The 20,794-nt window shown below is 40.2% G+C and overlaps 1 protein-coding gene across 3 annotated transcripts; it reads right to left on the bottom strand.

Annotated features, from left to right (window-relative positions):
- Positions 1 to 382: 382 nt before the first annotated feature.
- On the bottom strand, positions 383 to 3,925 carry LOC147894852 (uncharacterized). 3 transcript variants are annotated; one of them, XM_087384342.1, is made up of 3 exons: positions 3,181 to 3,925; positions 825 to 2,995; positions 383 to 692 (listed from the first exon to the last, which is right to left on the bottom strand). In XM_087384342.1, the coding sequence occupies exon 2, from the start codon at positions 2,571 to 2,573 to the stop codon at positions 846 to 848; it is 1,728 nt and encodes a 575-aa protein (XP_087240468.1). In that variant the 5' UTR covers positions 2,574 to 2,995; positions 3,181 to 3,925; the 3' UTR covers positions 383 to 692; positions 825 to 845. The 3 variants fall into 3 exon arrangements, with proteins under 3 accessions (XP_087240468.1, XP_087240467.1, XP_087240469.1); XM_087384341.1 differs by having other exon boundaries at positions 3,213 to 3,925; XM_087384343.1 differs by having other exon boundaries at positions 829 to 2,995; positions 3,213 to 3,925.
- Positions 3,926 to 20,794: the final 16,869 nt, after the last annotated feature.

Genomic DNA, 20,794 nt, shown 5'->3' with positions numbered 1-20,794 from the left:
ATCTAGTTATTCAGAGGCATCTAGTGCAAATCTAGTTATTCAGAGGCATCTAGATCAAGGGAGCTCTCCAATGATTTTGTTAATTCTCATAAGAGTTCTATCATTATTGGATTCACGGATTCACATAATACATCATCAGAAAACTTAGGCTAGGCGAAGAACGAATGTTAAACTTGAGTGGGCATGGGTCTTCATATCAATCTCAATTTGAATGCAATACAGAGCCTTCCAAGGTTTGATAGTGTATGTCGCATCATTTTTTGCATAAAAGTGTTATTCATAACGGCTTTTTATGAGACTGCTAGAACAAGAGACAGTAAAGGACCAGAAAATCCCGTCTATAACAAATGGTTTTACTATCGTATCGTAACCTCAGTATGTAATTTGTAGTTCCCCGTCCGTATTGGCCTGTTCTTTTGAATTCTCTAGTCTCGAGCGGTTGTCTGAGCTTTATTACAACTTTTAGGACGTAGAGCAAAAATTTGTAAAGGGACGCAGAAGAGTGGTTTTGTGGAAGCAATTAGAGGCCGGAGAACTGGCACTTATCTTACATTGGGTCCTGTTGCAGCATTGGCAACAAGGAAATTCAATCATGAAGCGCATGCTCTATTCCCGCGGCCTCCTACGTAAATCCAGCCATCTACCAAATTGCAGTGCTTTCAAATAGATTCATTGTCCGCCCGCAGACCCACCTACAATGAACACGAGGAAAATCAAAACCAAAACGGCCAGCCATATCAAAAGCCCGTTTGAGACAACTGTTTTAGCTCGATGCCTATAGTTACTTCACAGAACGAATTTAGGTTTCCACAGAACAAATTTACCTACACGCATTGAGATTGAATTTACTGTATACGCTCGTGTTGATCATCTTCGAACACCTCGAACCCGTGAATTCGTGCAGGAACACCACAATAACAGCCATTCGGAACGGTTGCTGGATCTCTTCTGCGGATGGACTCATTGGACTGTCCCGCCGACGTTGCGCTTACGGCGGAAGAAGAATACGAGGCACAGGGTGGCCGCGTTGGCGAGATGTTGTACTCGGCGTTCCTCAATCTCGTTTTCGCGGCGGAGAAGAATTCGTCTTCCAAGGTCGCCGCATGCTGCAAGGGATCGCTTGCCAGGTTGCGATCGGGCCTGCTAATGGGTGATGCACCTAAAAGAGGGCTTTCGTAAGTTGCGTTGCTGATGGAAATAGGCTGCTGGAAATCGTTTGTGGAGCAATTTGGGAAGATCTGGCACCCGAAGTACTCGTACATGTGCTCTGGGGATACCACGGTCAACGATTGAAGAAGAGACTGATTAGAGAGGCCCTGATCACGAACCATGAATCGCCCTGCTGCCGCAGCAGAAGCCGTGCGACTACCTTCTGCAGCAGAGCACTTGTTGGACGTGCCGATTCCACTCACAGAGCCCTCGTTCACATTTGAGGGCTGGTGTAGACGGCTGGACTGCTGTAAAGGCAAGCGAGAGCGAACGTGCAGCTCTGGGACCAGCTCCGAGGCGTTAGCCGCAGCTTGGCCGGGATGATGAAGATGAAAAGGGCTCACAGTAGTAAATGGTTGGGTGTGCGGATTCAGCCGCCAATCTTGTTCGGTGAAGCAATGTTCGGCCATGTACAACTTCTGTTGGAGTTGCAAACTAGAGCTCGATATTGAGCTGAAGGCCAAGGGTTCTTCTTGGCTTTGGAAGTAATTGCCCGGATGACTAGATGGAGAAAGCGCTTCCTCTCTCCTTGTATGTTGTTGTTGAGGCGGAGGATCACAATCCATGATATCGGCTTCATTAAGAATGAGGCTCGACTCCGATCCAGACCCCTGCTGCATATTGACGGGCTGCTGCTCATGTTGCTGGATGGGAGGTCCCTCATCCTTCGCAGCTTTCTCCAGCTGCTGCTGTGCTTCGCGTCTGTTTTCCTTCTGATTATCGGAATCGCATGCAAACGAGCTCTTGAGGCTGCACCCCTTGCAACCGGATGTTAGTGCCGAATTGCTAGGTTCCTCCAATATCCTAGAGCTTGCAGTGGCATCACGCTCTGCCGTTGTTCGTACTAGCCTCTGCATCCCTAGTTCAGACAGACTTTGAAGCTCGTCTATGGCGGGTTTGGCCTGCTTTATCAGCCATTCCACAGCTTTGCTAGGTTGGTCGAAACCTAACCTGTCTTGCACGTCGTAGAACTGAATGGCAGTTGACACAGACAGCCTAACTCTTCTGTCTCTTGGGCCCTTCGACGTGAAGACTTTGCTATGGCGATCCTTGCCACCAGATTGGCGAATTGTTCGAGCTCCCGTCGACTCCTCTGTATACTCGTTACTGTAAAGGGACTGGAAAACATGGGCCGTCTGCTGGTCTACTCCCGCATGCTGCACCCTGCTTTTACCGGAATCGTCGCTTCTTCGCAGCCCTTTCGTTAGCCTCGCTTCATCGGAAACCATTCCATTCAGGCATTCAGTTGTCACAGTGACCTCCATGCTTTCACGTTTGATGCCTTTTTCGACTTTTTGGGTGCGATCCACTAAGACCCCACATGAGGATAAGCTCCCTTCCGTTTTCATGCCGATACTTCTCATATGCTCCACCGCACTGATATGGCCGTGGAGCTCTACTCTTGCACTACTTGGTTTACGACGCCATGGGCTTGTAAAATAGTGTTCCTTGGATCGTAGTATCCGCCTACTTATGCCGGAATGTTGAGCCCCCTAGTTTCTTTCAGTGTCGGTCAATTTTCACTCTGTTCACCTTTGACTTGTCACAGTACTAATTAGTCGTGCCGCATTGAGGTTCTTGCCGCAGATCGTCGTTCGATCTTCAGCTTTCACCGGCGTGAGTTTCTCCGTCTAGCTACTAGAAGCTCCGATATATTTAGCTGTCGTCCTCCTAGCGCTACTTTCGACTGATCTCACGATGGTGATCTGAACCCTGAGCCCGATTTTCAAGTTTCACGTGGAGACCTTATGCGAATCGTACCTACGCTGGATGGATCAGTGTCGTCCTATAGGTCGAAGACAAAGTTTAATCAGAACCAAGTCAATTAGCTGTCAGGAACTGGGTGGGAAGCTTGATATGCTAGCCGGGAGTGCACGCACAAGGGAGAAACGTAACTCGAGAAAATAAGAAAAAGCTCCTTGCTACAAGAGAATACACTTTCATACTCGCCAACGAAAACAATCTGCTCACATCAGGGAGACAGTTTTGAAAGACTTGAAAACCTGAAGTTTGAACTCCCGCCGAAGTCCCGGATTGTGGTTGATTGGTCTGCGAAGGTGCTGAGCTTGGCGCTGCAGCATCCATGGTCTTGGTCTGACGAGAAGCCTATAGCATCGGTGTTTTGGATTCTGTTTGGAAGGTTAGAACAATAGGCACAAATGGACCTAGCACAACTCAGTCCGTCGTATCCGGACTGGATTGGCGAGCTGAGACAGATCTCCAATAGAAATCTCTGTGATTGGCTTTGGAAGGTACGAGGCTCAAACCGGGGCGGGGTCACACCATCGCTGTTATCGTGCGGGAAGAAGCTGTACTTCGAAGCCCTGCTGCGAGACAATATAAAACGTTGAACGGTGGAACCGTGGAGGTGTCAGCGTATGAAGGCCGTCAAGCAGATAGATTTATGTAAGGTTGCGACCTCGAGGCTGGAAGAGCTGAGATAATTCTGGATTGGTAGCATGTCACATGGAGCAGCCTCTAGCTAGGGCCTAGGCTCGGACTGGAAAAGGGACGTGGTGAACCTCATCATCATCGACTTAGAAACTGGAGTTGCTGCTGGACGGAGTAGACTAACTTTATAAGGAATTGCGGGCACGCAGTGTGCGAATTCGTGTCACAGACGTTTGGCTGGTACGAGAATCAGCGTCCAGGGTTGGTGATCATAAGCGGAGGTCCTTGAATAACGAAAAAGTCGAGGGTCGAGAGTGGTAGAGGAAGATTGAAAACACGAGCATGCCAGCATGGCTTGCAAAACCCAAAAGGCGCTTCGGTTGGTTACGATTATCGGTTGCGATTATTGTCGTTTGTCCCAACTTTGAAGAGAAATAGAAATATTTTTTTAACTAAATCATATAATAGTAGCTAGTTATTCCTTGGTCTTTAGGAAGCTTTCGTAGTTGCGCTGCGAATCATCCGAACTGCTACAATCAACGTAACACTAAGACACTATATGTGTGTTCGTTGGGCGGCCGTCCGATATAAATAAATAAATATATATGTATGTTTTGCTGCACAAAAAAAAGTGTGTTTCTGTGTACGTGGCCGTCATTTCTTAACGTGTAATAGTAAGTACATCATTTCGACGACCTTTCCAAGTCTTCCTGCACGCGTGCGCTCACTTGTCTTAGTGTGGCTGTGCTGTGCTGGCATGTGGCAATTCACCATGATTCATGATTCAGGGCGTTGGCTTTACACTTTTTCCCCGTGCACAGTACCACTCATGCTCTCTCGCATCTATATGCCCTCGTGTTAGGCCTAGTACGTTGTCTCAATTCACCAATTTTAGTAGAGTGTGGAGTCTGGACACTCCAAGGGGAATTAATTCTTGAATACTAGAAGCACCTTCAATTTGGAAATACTTTTTACATTTCTCGAGACTCACACGTATTGGCAATTGCTATACCCACTCACATTCTACATAGTTCCTAAATTTGAAGGCTACAACACCCTAGAAAGGGGGCTTTTCCCTTCCCTAGAAAGGCAAGAGAGAAATGAACCTTTATACAAAAGTGCCATGTGGGAAAATTTTACCCTTAAAAGATGATAAGAAGGATGACTTCTAGATTACCCTTCAAAATGAAGTTCTAGGCTACCCATCAAATTTGAGGCCTACTGAGATCAATGTACATCCTCTAAAAGAGGGCAAGCATACCTTTTCTCAAAGTACAAGAGGGTTTACCCAAACCTTCGAGGCACCAACCGTTCCTATGGGTACCCTTACAAGAGGACAAAGAGTTGAATTACCCTCTAAAGAAGATCTTACTTTTTATTAAAAGCGATGGATTACAATAATAACACCCACAAAGAGGCCCCCATTCTGTTAGTATGATAAGTACCCTAAATTATTTATTATACATGTTATTTAAGGGGGGGGATGTATTTGATTTAGGTCCCAATAACTAGTTACCTATCAATACCACTCAAATCTACTTTTTAATAAAGACTTTAATTATTATTGCTTATGTTAGGGGTTTTTAAAGTCATCTTTCTTTAAGAAATGTTGAATCAATCATCGTGCTACTCAATGATAATGGTCACTCAAACAAGGGGCATGGATGTCAATCATACTAACGATGTCACAAGAAAAGGGCAAAAGATGGGAGTTTATGGTAATTTTAAATGTATCAAGTTTCTTATCTTATATTACTTATTTTCAGATTTGAGGTGTCTATCAAGGGTTGTGACATGTGTTGTACATATAGCTCCTCTCCTCTCCTCTCCTTGCTATTCCCTTTCACATGACAATAACCGCCTCGCCTTCTCACAAAAAAGGGACCCAAACCCATAGTAGATGGGTTTGAATACTCGTATCCTCCGTGTAAAGAGCTAGAACTAGTCCACATGTACCTTTATCTTTGCATCTTATTTTCAAGAGATCCAACCACTCTCTTTTAGACTATTACCTTATAGGCTCCCTTTGGCAATTAATGAGCTTGTAGTAGCTCAAATGCATATACTAAAATATCCACTTTAATTACTGTATAGTGCTTCAAGCTCTAGATAATTCTTAGTTTTCATTCTTCCTTTTTACGATAGATTCCAACCTCAAAGTGAAGGTTGGGAACTTGAATGATTGAAGTAATATAGCAGCTATTCAACAAGTAGAACATTTGAAACATGAGGAAAAGAGGGAGTGAAGAACACATCGCACACTAGGGACCAAAATTAAGGGGCCTCGGCTGGCATAGCCGTGGTATATTTTTATATAACAGAAGACATCCCATTGATATTTTCACAAGTGAAGTATCTTTTTTTCTCTTTGGTTTAAGGTTTCTATTACTCTCCTATTACTGCATCAATGCTCTTGCCATTTTTTTGGATTAGGTGGGATAAGAAAAACATCATGGTGGTAGCCTTTTAAATTGTGTTATGTGTTTGTTGTTTAGAGTCTTCCACCATGATTCCAGTGCTCTAACTAATCTTTGGAGTATACCATGGTGCTACTTTTGTACTTATTCTTCAAACTAGAGAAGCAAGAAACATGTTGGGACTACTTTCTCTTATTGAGAGTTGGGGAGGAAATGTTGTGGAATCATTGGTCTTTCTTGTCTCCGAACTAGGAGGTGCATAAAAATTATCATTTTTGTTCCTTACCTCGTAAGGTTTGGGGAGATTAAGGGGGAGACAAAGTAGTCTGGCATTTTTTAGCCCAAAGTAGTCATGGAGAGAGGCCGCCAGTTGAGGAGCTTTAGGTTGGAATGGAAAAAAGTGATCATTATAAAATATATTATTTTATCCATGCATATCATTTTTTATGGTGCAAGTGTTATTGTGCAATAGTTTTTAAAAATTTTTGCTTTGTATTATTTTTGCATTTATGAATTTCAAAAAACTAAAGATTGTCATGAAAATGTATAAATTTCAAGTGATCATTTTATGAATCAAGACAATATGACTAATATACAATTCATGAATGATTGATTATAAAGGTGCATGAAAGTTACATTGATTGATTGTATGGAAAGTGTCATATGGATTTGTGATTCATTAGGAGTGGCATTGTTAGGTTGAAAAAGATGTGAGGACGTTTCACTGGCTTTACCAAAACTTAGAATATTCATTTCATGGATCATACATTGCTCCTAAGCCATTGTCCATGTCGAACAATCAAATGAAGTTTTGAATAGACCTCATGAGACCAAAGATGAACGACTATTGTATCAAATTGAATCTATTGCATGAAAAGTTTGAGAGGAGAAAATTTCTTTCATGACCTTCTGTCTCTAGCCTAAGGCTTTCACTTTGGCATCAAGGCTCTATTTGGTCCTCAGAGGAACAAAAAACAAGTCATCTTGGAAATGTTGTTATGTCATTAAAAAAGGATTTAAAAAATCACTATGGCTATTGCTTTCCTCATAACATTTGGGGGAGAGGAACTAGTTGAGGGTTGAGGGATTAAGCATATGAAAAATGCATTGGGTTACTGATTAGATGTATGAATGTCACCTCATTGCATGGAAATTTAGCATGTAAATTACATAAAATAAGACACTACATCAAACATGTGATTCATGACTACTAGTACCGTGCTTAGAGCGAGGGGACAGTATGGGTGTTTCTTTGATTGATTACATGAGAAAAGCATCTCATTAGTAAAAACATTACATCTAAGCCAAATTCATCAATGGACAATCACATAAAGGATTGTATTTTTTGCATGAGAAAGAAAATGCATGTAATAGCCATGAAAATATTTGTAATCATGACATTCAATAGACTCATGAGAATATTACATGTAGTACATTTAATCCAAAGTAATCTAGCATGGTGATAGTGTGCATGAAATGTAAGTTGTAACACGTGAGAATAAAAATTATGGTTGGTTGTCTAGTTTCTTAAATGGAATATGTATCAAATTGTTTATGACAGATGTAAATTTTTTTTTTGGTATGCATATGAAGTTGTAGTTTCTAAATATATACTTGATTTAAATATAGATGATTGTTTTGGTTATTTTCAAATGCTTTAGTTTGGTAGGTATTGAGCATCTATCAATCAATGAGCAGCTTGAAGCAAGTCTTGCATGCCTAGGTCCATCAAGGTCTTTTTTTTTTAAAGCAAAAAAGAAATTCTGATCAAAAAAATATGCTAAAATTTTCTTCATAACAAGATGCTCCTCTCATGACAGAAAAGAAAGCCATCTTTGACAAAACATTGCTAGACAACCAGAAACTAGCTAGAAACATTTTGAACATGATCACAATTTTTCTCCTTCAACTTTGATGTAGCTCTGAGGAGTGTTCTTCTATAGCTCTTCTTTGTCCATGTTTCTATTTGGGAATTACCTTTTATGATCATCAATATCCTTGAATAAGGTTGCTCGTGAGCCTCATTAAAATTGAGGATCTCCTAATCAAGCCATTTCTATTCTTGTTAAACCAATCCAAAAATGCTAGTTCATAGTTGGACTATTCTTGGCAGCTTCTTTGCTTTCTACTATTAGTGATTTTGGGGTCCATCCATGGCTATGCTAGTCGAAGTGGTGCCAAATACATAAGACAGTGGGAGAGAACTCTAATAATATTCATGCATGACAAGAACTATCTATCAATATGAGAGCATGACCTATTAAAGTTGAAGATGATTTCCTCATACATGTTATCCAAACCAATGTCACTGATCGAGGTAACATTGACGTGCTTGCAAGTACCCACTATGCATTGTAGTGAGGCTGTATACTTGATTGACTCCTCACCACATGAGCTTTGACAAAGGTACTTGTGAAACTGTTGTGTCACAACAATCCATCCTATTGATACATACTATGGGCGCCCAAGCGTACTGGAGCAGCCACAATTTATGAATATTGGAAGTCATTCACACTATAGAAAGAACAAAAGCGTGATACAATGTAGTACACAATGAAGGACTCATTCAACAACTATATATATCCAAGCTAACGAGGTGCATTTCACTGACTACCATGTGGCCCACCGCTTTGAGGGATTCTTCTTCCATGAGCTACTAAAGAGGATCCCTTTCAGAAATGAGCGTGAATTGATCTCTCCATGCAATCGAAGAGGATTGTACTTTTTTGAATGTCACATCCTGGAATCGTCCAAAAAGAGCAAGACATTGAGACACTCATCTTAGCTTACTGTAAAATTCATATGCTAGTCGATGAAAAATGACAACAATGATATTGCAAAAGAGTCCTTTATGAGCCTTGGGTGATAGGTACTCTCTTACCATTTACGAAGATGCAAGTGATGACACACTTGAAATGAGCCACATAAGAATCTTGCAATTGCTAGATGAGTTTAAGGATATCGAGAGATCAACCTTGATTGAAGATCAAAGAGCTGTCTACAATAATATTTTCAAGACGGCAGCAGGATTCCATATCATTTTTGGCTCAAGAAAGGCATTCATGAGCAAGTACATAACTTATAATCATGTCCTACATGGGAAGTTTATAATTTTGTTAGCGACAACTGGCATTGCAGCACTATGCTTGAGCTGCCTTGTGACAACGGGTCCATCATCAGTTCACACTTTTGAAGAAGAATGAGATGTTTCGTGGTATGCTTTCAAAATTAGATAACCACTATTCAGTGTTGCTCACTGCAAACACTATCATCATTGATGAGATATCTATGATGATATGCCAAATGATGAATCTGTTGGTCCAACAGATATATGAGGTCTACAACAGCAATACCCTATATCCATTCCACTCCAAGAAGGTAATTCTTTTTGGGGACATGTAGAAGCTCTCGCCAGTATGCAAATGCATAGTTGCTTTGAAAGACTATTATCATAAATATCACATTAGCAATTCACCTTTCTAGAGAATGGCTATATTTCACTATATGTGGGCCTTACTTTGACACTTAGAAGATCCATATTTCAATAGCTTCTTGAACATCATTCACACTACATCACTAATAAAAGATCAGATCCATCATTATCTCAAAGGGACAATGATTATAGATGAGGACACTCAAAATTTCATCGACACATAGACCACTATTTTGTACAAACATATGGAGGACGCGTAGCAATATAATGACAATCTACTAAGATCGCAATTCCCAACTACTAACATTATGCCAATACAAGTCATATCGAATGCCGATAACATTCTAGAATTACAAGATTAGATAATGGGCCCACATTTCCATGAGATTCAGCATGTGGCAATTGGTGCTAGAATCATGCTAATAGAAAACACCAATTTGATAATAGGATCTGCCCATGGAGCAGTGGCAACATAGCCTAGAGTGGCACAAAACAACATGCATATTAGCAAAGACTCATGCCATCATCTCTTCCACCAGCAAGCCTATTACACTTAGATGCTTGAAGTACACACGTAGGGTCCTGAATAAGACATGGGACCACAAGACAACATTTCCAATCATGCTTGCATATGCCATGACCGAACATAAGTCACAAGGCTTGACACTACATGGCAAGACATTGATTGACATTATATGTGAATCATTTGCTTTGGGATTGATGTACATCATGCTCTTTCAACTATGAGTTGATGACATCTTCGTACCTCACAGCATAAAACAAGATGACTTCTTGTCCATGACTCATATACTACATACCCCACAATGTAATTCAAATAGATATTATCCATATGCCATACATTATTTAATACAATAACTTTAATTATTGTACAGCTACTTATACATTTCAAGAAACAATTCTCAAACCTAGGCTGTAAAGTACAAAGCAAAAATACTACATTCATTTATTGTATAACTCACTCACTTATAGGTCAACTGAAAAGCATGCCTCTTCTTACAAACATGGCTAGCACAAAAGAGGCATGCATACATGCATTATAGTTTTTTCAAAGAACCAACCTATTTGACATTGTTCTATAGTCCTTCCATAAATTCATTTTATTTGCATCTCTTCAAACAGTTCAAACAAAAGTTATACAAAAAGTCAATGTGGAAGAGTGCGCCCTAAAGAAACAAAGAAAGAGAGCAATTTTTTTTTCAACGATAAACAAATGAGAAGAGTAAATGTAGCAAGGACTCAACCATAAGAATATATCTTTGGATTTGATTCATATGAGTAGTATCATCCCTTGAATGAGATGGCTAAAGTAACCCAAAGCTTGCAAGGTAGACCAAGAGGAAGAGATGACCTCAAAGATGGATTAATAAAGCACATCATACAAAAAATATCCAATGGACAGAAGCCCATAGATGAGTTATAATGCCACACAAAAGCAAAAGTAATACTTGATAAATATACCAGAGGAATATCGACCTTCAACATAACAATTTGGCACTTTGGATTCAATGTTAAGCTTGAAGAGCTTGTTGATCTAGACAAGTGAGCAACTAACATACACTTCAAGGATGCATATGATCTATAGCAGGGCCAATGGCCAATAACCATTGACAAGATTGCATACAAAGTGGACCCAGAATTCACAGAGAAATACTATGGAACATCAACAACAATCTTTCCTGAACCCAAAAAGCAGACTACACAAGGTAAAACCCTACCCGAAATAAAAAGATTCTTTCTTTTTCATTTCATCATATAATTTCTTTAACTTTCTCTCAAAGTTTATTCATAGATATAGAGCATGTCAAGAAACAATGGCACATTGGTAATATATTTTGTCTATTGCATCACTTGTCTATATAATTATAAAAAAACAGATTGGCCAACCTACAGAGATGGATAAATGTCTAAAATGACACAAAATGAACCCATTAACTAAAATGGTCAATGATGTCCATAGGTACTCACTTTGATACACTTCAGCACAGAGATCCTAGCATCGACTCCAAATAAGAAGGAAGCGAATAACTTAGAGCATCAGTACATTGCACGATTGGACATAACCTTGAGCTCAAGGGTTACAACAACATAAAAGGAAACCTTGAGAGCTCAAAAAAATATTACTACTTAAATAAGGACAAATTGATTTAAATAACAAAAACATCTATCTGACCCCATTTTCAGACATTCAAAACACAATTCATATCGATGATTATTTGGTCTTGTAATATCTTTGTGCAATCATGTACATGAAAATATTTAATATCTTACTAAAACTATAGTTTGTAATTCCGTTATAGTGTTTTCATTCTTCCAAGAACTAACATTGTGATTTATGCATTGATATAAAAAAGAGTCAAATCTTCTCAACATATTTGCTCCATATGAATTTCAAACATTGTCATTTACAGATCAAAATCGAGTTATTGTATATTTTGTTCTTCATTTTGCCTTTCCCCTTAGGCAGCCTACCACAACCTTAGTTAGATGAAAAGAAATACACAAACTTGATCTTGAAATCTACTAGTTGATCTAGATATGGCTGCAAATGAAGAAAGCTAAATGAGGCAAAGGCATGGGATCTTCTAGTTGCTTTCAATTGGGAGATGAAGGAGCCACAAAGTTTGAATGCCTACATAAGTGAGTTTACAATTAAAATCTTTCACTTGGTACACAATAGAAATTAGACAAAGCCAAAGAATAATTTATTATAGGAAAGGAAAGGGACAAATTCATAAGATATCTATCAAAGAGATAAATGAGCTCTCAAGGCCACAAATCTTTTGCAAAATTTCCCTAGTTACCACACACTTTGAACCCTATCGTAACTTAAGAAATGCTTATGATGAAAACTTGTAATGTAAATGAGGTGACTTATCTCTATATGTTTAGTGACACGTTCATTCAAGTAGGTGACATAATTGGAGCTAGGGCCTATGGCACAACATTCAAATTTAGGAGTAGCCTACTAGAACCCACAGCCTTCACATTTTAGGAGTTAAATGGACATGGGAAGGGAATGGGAGAGGAGGGGAAGGGAAGGGCATGGTGAGGAAGGTCGAAGGGGAGAGGAGGGGGAGGGGAGGGGAGGGGAGGGGAAGGGGGATGGAGAGGGGAGGGAAGGGGGAGGGGTGAGGAAGGAAAGGGGAGGGGAGGGGAGGGCCCCCTGCCTAATGCATGCTATGGCGGCCGCGGCCATCTAGCACCTAAAAAAACAATAGAAGGAAATATAAATTGGAGAGGAGGGGAGGGGGAAGGGGAGGGAAGGGGTGAGGAAGGAAAGGAGAGGGGAGGTGGCTCACTAATACATGCTCTCACAGCCACGGCCGCCAAGCCCTTGCCAAAAAAAAAAGGAGAGAAGAAGAGAAGAGAGGGGAGAGGAAGCGGAAAGCAAAGGGAGGGGAATGTGAGAGCCGATATATAAACCACGGAACCCTAAAGTTTTGAATTTCCCTTTCTTTTCCCTCTCTCTCTCTCTCTATAATTCAAACGTCTCACTCTAAGTCCTCGCCTTTTTCTCCCTTCCCTCTCCTAGAAATCAAACTTCTCGCTCCCCTCCCCTCTCCTTGTTTGAATTCTAGGGGAGGGGAGCAAGAAGTTTGAATTCTTGGAGGGAAGGAAGAGAATAGCAAGGAGAGACAGTGGGAGGTTTGAATTCTAGGGAGGGAGAGGGAGAGGGAGAGAGAGAGAGAGAGGGAGGGAGAGGAAAAAGAGAGGGAAATTCAAAATTTTTAGGGTTTTGTGACTTATATATTAACATTCACCTCCTGTCTCCCTCCCCTCTCACGTTCCCCCCCTCTCCCTTCCTTCTCTTTCCCCTTGCCCCCCCTCTCCGTCCCTTTTCTTTCCACTTCCTCTCCCCTCTCTCTCTCTCTTCTCCCCTCCCTTCCCGTCTTCTCCCCCTCTTCCCTCTTCTACCTCTCCCCTCTCCCTCTCTCTTCTCCCTCTCTTCCCTTCTGCTTCCCTCTCCCTCTCTTTTCTCCCTCCCCTCTCCTCTTCTTCGTCTCCCCTCTCCCTCTCTTCTCTTCCCTGCCCCTCTCGCTCTCTCTTCTCCCTCCCCTATCCTACCTCTTCTCTTTTCTTCGCCCTTCCCCCTTCTAATCTAAAACACAAATCGGGTGGCCGCAACTTCAGCTGCCAAACGTAAAAATAAAAATAAATATATATATATATATATATATATATGTATATTTATTTGTTTATTTGTTTATTATATATATATATGTGTGAGCCCCCTCCCCTTTCCTTCCCTTCCTCACTCCTCCCCTCCCCTTCCCTCCTCTCCAATTTTCCTTTCCTTCTATTGTCTTTTTAGGCGCTTAGCGGCCGCGGTTGCTAGAGCATGCATTAGGGAGGCCCCCTCCCCCCCCTCACCTCCCCTTCCCTTCCTCACCCCTTCCCCTTCCCCTCCCTTCCCCATCCCCCTGCCCCTCCCCTCCTCTCCCCTCCCCTTCCCTCTTCCCTCGTCTCTTCCTTGTGTTGTTTTTTTCGACGCTCAATGATCGCGGCTGCCAGAGCATACATTAGGGCCCCCTCTCCACCCTTCCCTTCCCTTCCATTTCTCACCCCTCTCCATTTCCCTCCCCTCCCCATCCCCATTCCCCCCTCCCCTACCCTTCTCCCTTCCCTTCCCTTCCCTTCCCTTCCCTTCCTCACCCTACCCTTGCCTTCCCTTCCGTATCCCTCCCACCCCCTCCCCTCCCCTCCCCTTCCCCCCCCCTCTCTCTCTCTCTCTCCCTCTCTCCCCCCTCTTCCCTTCCCCTTCTCCTTCCCTTCCCTTCCCTTCCCCTCCCCTTTCCCCTTCCTTTTCCTCTCTTTCTTACCTCCCTCCCTTTCTCTCTTTCCCCCTCCCTCCCCTGCCTCAATAGTCACAGTGTGAATCCCACACCAACATGGATCAACTCAAAGCCCTGTGGGCATACTCATGCCACGTGGACAAGTGCAGTGTACTAGTTGCACCATATGTATCGATGGCCTTCCATCGTGAACCAAGGAAATGTACATTCCATGCATGCATGTGTAGCATCGTGTGTGATGCCAGGTTTTAGAGTTTTAAACTCTCAAAAGGTGTTTTTTAATACCGTTATGATATCTTGAAGATTTTAGAGGACTCTTATGGTAAATTAATGTCATGCATGGGCCATATATACATACATACATACATTAATTTATTCATGCTTTTAAATTATTTTTATTAATTTAAGTTATAATAAATTAAGTAAATAATTAAGGAAAAATTAAGTATTTTATGTAACTATTAATGCATTACAAAAAAATTGGACTCCAAAAACGCCCTATAATGGAGCCCTTGGGCTGGTGACATGGAAGAATAAGGTGAATAAAACCCAATAGAATATTGGCTGGTGGAGGGAAAAAGAATATTGGAAGTGGCTTGACTTCTCTATTTCTTTATTCAATGGCCCAAACAATGATGTGGAGCACCCACTTGCTCCCTCAACTCTCCCATCATGCTTTTTAACTGCTGTAACCAAATTGAGAAACCTAGTTTCTCAACCAAACTTGTACCATTTGACCTGAAACCAAATCCTCCCATCCAACCCACACTCCTTTCATTCTCTCTCATTCCTCTTCCTTCCCCTCACTTCTGAGCATCATTTTGAGTTTTTCTTTGCTCTAGCCCTCTTTCAAATTTCTTGTTGTGGCAACCTTCTTTCTCTATTCTCCCTCTCATGGGATGGACTCTCATGTCAAAATCTCATCATGTCTCTTCTCTACCTGCATTTCCCTCCCATTTCACTCTCATTCTTTTAAAACTTTCAAAATTTCTAAATGAGATTTAACCTACCTTCTCCTTTCTCTATTTTGGGCTATTCTCCTTCAAATCTCGCCACTTCCTCTCTCATTTGAGATTCTCTCATGACTTGACATCATTTCATTCAGGTTGACAAGGCAATCAATGTTCTGAGCGAATCATGAATGATGCAAGGTGTTTGGAGCTTAGAAGGAGCTACTGGATGAGATTCTTTGAGAAAGGATTAAAGGGCATTGCAATTGCTAATGCATGAAAATCAATCTTTCTTTTGCCCATCTCACACTACTAGTCACTTTCCCTACTGCAATCTCTAAGGGTGCATGATTTCAAACCATTTGTGAAGGTTTGGGGTCCATCCAAATAACTTGTTTGGACGTTTAGGTAAAATAATCTTTGCAACAATGCAACACAATGATCATGACGAGATTTTTTGTTAATGATGTAACTTTGAAGAAACAATTGGTTCGTAGTTCATTTTGTGTAGTTGTGTTGTTTTGTTGAAAGATTTGTTTGTTTTGTAAGAAATTTCATTAGAGATGAGCCTTTCCCACTCTTACTATCAATTATAGTTTTCTACAGAATATTGCTTGAAATAGATTTTGAGATGTTTGGGAGCATATAAGCAAGAACCATCAACTTCAACATTCTTGGAACACATTTGGGACCATTGGGAGGGACAAGTTTGATCACATTTTTTTTTCAAAGAACCTTGCTCCAAGAATCAAGGACTGTTCATTCATGTAGTTTTAGAATGTTTTTTCAACTTAAATCAGGGTCTATCAGAGAAACTTGCATGGAGATTGAGGTGAGGAAACCTTTAAAACAATGCAAGACGATGAAAATAACGAGATTTATGATGCAACTTTGAAGAAGCAGTTAATTTGTAGTTTGTTTTGGTAATTGCATTGTTTTCTTTTAATACACGATTTGAAGAGGAAGAAAGATTTGTTTGTTTCAAAAGATACACTCTTACTATTGCAGTATTTTATAGAAGATGGTTCAAAATAGATTTGGAGTTGTTTGGAAGCATATAATTAATCCATCAACTTTAGCATCTTGGATTACAAGAGGGACCATTGAGGACAACAAGTTTGATCACATTTTTCCTTCAAAATTCATGTGAGGTATTGTTCATTCACATAATTTTAACAGTGTTTAATGATAAGTAAATGTTTTTTTGACTTGTAGATTTCAATAGTTAGATTTTGCATGCAATTGGGGTTTTCATTTTTGCTTGGTTTGATACTTTTATGAAACATGTCATGTTTGTATATTGTTTGTTGATGTCAATGTTATATAATATTAGGTGGAAAGTGTATGAAATCATGAAAGCCCCTTGGAATAAACAAAAGGTGGACATCCATTTTCAAATTAATGTAGAGAATGCATCATTTTTAGAGAGGAATGAATCCTCCTTAGCAAGTGAAAGTGATTAAGTAGCTCTTCGAAATGAACAAAAAACGCATATGGATTTGTGGCTAGAAGATAAAATATATCCACTAGATCCACAAACTTGTCAGACTCCTCAATTCCACAAATTGACCAACTTAATAAAGTTTCCATCGTGTAAGGGAGAGAATGGTTTGTTAGGATATTGTTGAATTTTAATTGCTCATGGAGCAAGTAGCCTTCACAGCCAATATCAATCTTTGCTTAATGAAAGAGAAAAGAATTGCAATGTTGGAGGCTTGGGATCAACATTTGGTAGAATCTATGCAAGCTACAAGTGTTAAAATGTATGCATATGATGGAATAGAGAAGAAAAATCAAGAATTACAAGTAAAGGTGCAAACATTAGATGTTAAATTGGGAGACATCACTATAAATGCAAAAGCTCTGAAGGATGAGATCTATGCAAGTTACAAGTGTTAAAATGTCTACATATGATGGAATAGAGAAGAAAAATCAAGAATTACAGGTAAAGGTTCAAACGTTAGATGTTAAATTGGGAGACATCACTATAAATGCAAAAGCTCTGAAGGATGAGATCAAAAAGTTAAAAAGAACATTATCATTCATGAAGGATACTCCAATGGGTCCAAGACTATGTAAGAGGAAATTGCATCCAATGGATGAAATATCCAAGAAAAGTGCTCACTGGAAGCGTCGAGTGAGAGCTTGTAGGAGTGTTTCAGAGCTTATGTCTATCCATGATGAACACTATGGTGCTATGGGTGAAGTGTTTATGAAAAAGATGTTGGAGTCTGTTATACAACATCCAAAATTCAAAAGTCTAAAATTAGAGAGACATGTGAGTCAATGAACAAAGTTGTGGAGCATTTCAATGCAACTAGTGCACAGGGAGTTTGTGATACTGTAGGGATAAGTACAAGGGCATATTGGCTCATATTTAAGAGCTTGAAAACAAAATGTCTTTCTGCAGGAGCAAAAGTTAAAACCTTGCTTCCTAAACCAACTGATGTTGATAAGGCCAAGCATGCACTCAATTTGGGTGTACTTGATTGAGTCGGTGAGCCCTAGCATGTATGTAGTACACTAACTTTGAAAACAAAGGCTGGAGAGTCTAAAGAATTGGAATTGATAGTCAACAACTTTGTGATGGATGCTTGAAGAATTCTACAAGCCATGGTGAAGTTTTATGATATGCCTATAGAGGAATGCAATGGTACTCTGAAGATTGTACTAAAGTTTGATGAAAGTGAGGTGGTCAAAGGTCAAAAATTAGAAAGGGTTAGTTTGACAATGATGAATAGAAAAATGGACCTTGAAGTTGAGCTTGATGATGTAAGACAGTTCAATGTGCAATCAGAACATGAGATTTGGTGGTTCGGGGCCTTTCAGGTACGATGGAAATTTGAAGCACAAACTTCACAAACTAGAATAAAGGACAAAAATTATAGGCCATCGATGGGCGCCAATCCAAAGAAGAAGCATATTGCTTACCATATAGGTTTGTTCTTTGGTCTACTTTTTTCCTTATGAGAAATTGATGTTGAAAGCTCAAGGCATTCAATATCTTTGTACAACGATCCTTGCCTTCTTCGCCTTAAATAAATCTCATGAAATCATAAGTCTCTTTTAATTGAAAAAACTTAGGTCATGGAGTATAAGATTCTTTCACAAGATCCATCATCTCTACCAAAGTGAATGCATCATATCTCCCAAGCTCCTTGGACAGAGGAACCAACTCTGATCTTATCCACAATTCCCTTATCCATAAGCATACACATGCATGCAAGAATTGTTTGGTTTTTATTTTCTCCTATTGTATTGTCAAGGTGGATATATAGTAAGTGTTCTTGTTGGAAAGGGACCTTCCCATGAGTTGATAATGTGATGATATATTGTGAATGATAGATTTGGATCATTATGTAAATTTGGATAATTAAAAAGCACCTTAGCTTGGAGATTTTTGTGATACAAAAGACACCCCACAAGATGCATTTGCACAAATGTCTCTTCCTTCACATCTTTTGAAACTCTCATGAAGTGCAACAAAGAGGTCTTCTTTTGATCCATACCATCCATAAAGATCCCAAGTACTTTATCGGGATTCTTCAAGCGCTTTCTTCTATGCTTTGCCAACTTGGAGTTCTTGAGCTTGTTGCCCTCTATGGTTCTTAGCAACACTACTGATTTGAGCTACATGTAAGAAGACATAGAAATTACCAAACTTTTAGAGACTCAACATATATAGGTGAAAATATTGGTACCTCATTTGCTTGGTGTTGATGCTCTTTGTCATCAACTCATATCTCCCATCCTTTTTTAGGTATATTATTAAAAAAGTTCCTCCACAATCTACTAAAGTGACTATAGCTATTAAACTTTCCATCGCTTCTTCTAAATTCTTGCCCCTGTATGGTTTGTAAACCTCAAATATTGTGTAATTAGATGTCAAGTGTAGTTTTCTTATTGTGGGCATCACTTTTGCATTCATATAAAAGTAGCTTTCCATCCATGAGATGGCCAGATGCCCAATAAGACTGGGATTCCTAAAACACATTCTCCTCTGTTTCTTATAGGCAAGCCTTGCATTCACCAAGATATGAATGTTTTTGAAGGCTAATCTACAAATTTGCATACTCCCTGAATGATATTCTACCTAATCATTCTTCAGAGGGTGATTTGCTCTACATTCAAGTAATAATCTTATTCCTCATGATTCAATCTAAGGTACTATGTCCTCATCACCCTCATCTTTTTCACACCTACTCACCCTAAAAAATTTTGAGCACAACACATTGTAGTGCATGCTTCCCTCAGTTGAGCCTCAGGATATCTAGAGTTCCATCCCCCTCCCATAGCTTGTGAATCTCTTGTCAATGTGTTGCCTTCACTTTCTTAGGTTCTTAGCCAAGGTACATAAACTATGTTTAGCCCTTGATGGTGAAGGAAAATCTATAATTGAAGTAATCACAAGTGACAATGGTTCATTCATAGCTAGAGAGAAAGTAGAATGAACATTAGACCTACTCTTCTAATTGTGGAACTCATGTAGGACCTCTTTGAGCTCAATCCCTCTCAAGGACTTAGTTCAATGAAACTGAGAGATCTCAACAACGAAAGCGAAATGAAGCAAGGTAAGAGAGAGGGAGAGCTAGAAGAGAGACACACACAAATTTTGGTGGGTGCAGAACACCCTAATCTTCTATGTCATCCATATATATATATGTGTTTGATTATTGTACATAACCAAGGTTAAGGTACAGTGGCCTTTAACCCCCCATAACCTCCCACTTAAAAGCCAATGTGCCTTTAAAGGATAACAACCAATGGACACACTATCCAATGCCCATCAATACATGACAATACTCAAATCACTGACTAGGTAGACTCTTCGTCAGCAAATCTGTAGGGTTATCATCTCTATGGACCTTGACAAGCTCTATGCGCTTGTCCTCAAGTACCTCCCTGATAAAACGGTACTTGCCCTCAATGTGTTTGGTCTTTGCATGAAAAACTACATTCCGTGCTAGCTGAAAAGCACTCATGGAATCACTATGCAATGTCGGTACACCTATATGAATCCCCAAATCTCCCACTAGCTAATCAATCCATATAGCCTCTATGTGGCTGCAACATACTCGGCCTCTATGGTAGCCAAAGAACACACTTTTGTGCATGAGACATCCATGACACTACACCACCTGCAAAGGTAAACACATAACCCAAAAACCTAGTGTTAGGAGTCCTAAGCAAACAACAAGCAAGGGGGAGAAGAAGGTAGCCACACTTGCATGAAAATAGCTAAGGAGTGTTGTGACAACAATGAATTGCTACCTATCAATGTACCAAGTCACCAAGACTAAAGGGTGACAGTGGTAAATTATTGAGAAAGGCTTCTTGCATGGCAAAGGAAAAGAAAGAGCTGATTGTGATGGATAAGATGAGGAAGGGTGCAAGAGATGGTAAATCTGTAGATGTGGCAATGCCACTGAAAACAATCAAAAGATAATTGTGGGTGAACATCCTGAGTGAGATTTATGTTGATCTACAGTGAAACCAGCTTCTTTTTTAATGTTGTGTAGTGCTAAGTAGTGTAACCTATGGGTGTGACATGCTAATCCATGCTTCATTTTTTATTGATAT

Source organism: Dipteris shenzhenensis, chromosome 14, assembly GCF_047967505.1.
Source record: "Dipteris shenzhenensis isolate YYH24624 ecotype China chromosome 14, Dip_SZ_1.0, whole genome shotgun sequence".
NCBI lineage: Eukaryota > Viridiplantae > Streptophyta > Polypodiopsida > Gleicheniales > Dipteridaceae > Dipteris > Dipteris shenzhenensis.
The sequence above is the reverse complement of the archived record's forward strand: the minus strand, read 5'-3'. Positions and strand labels throughout refer to the sequence as shown.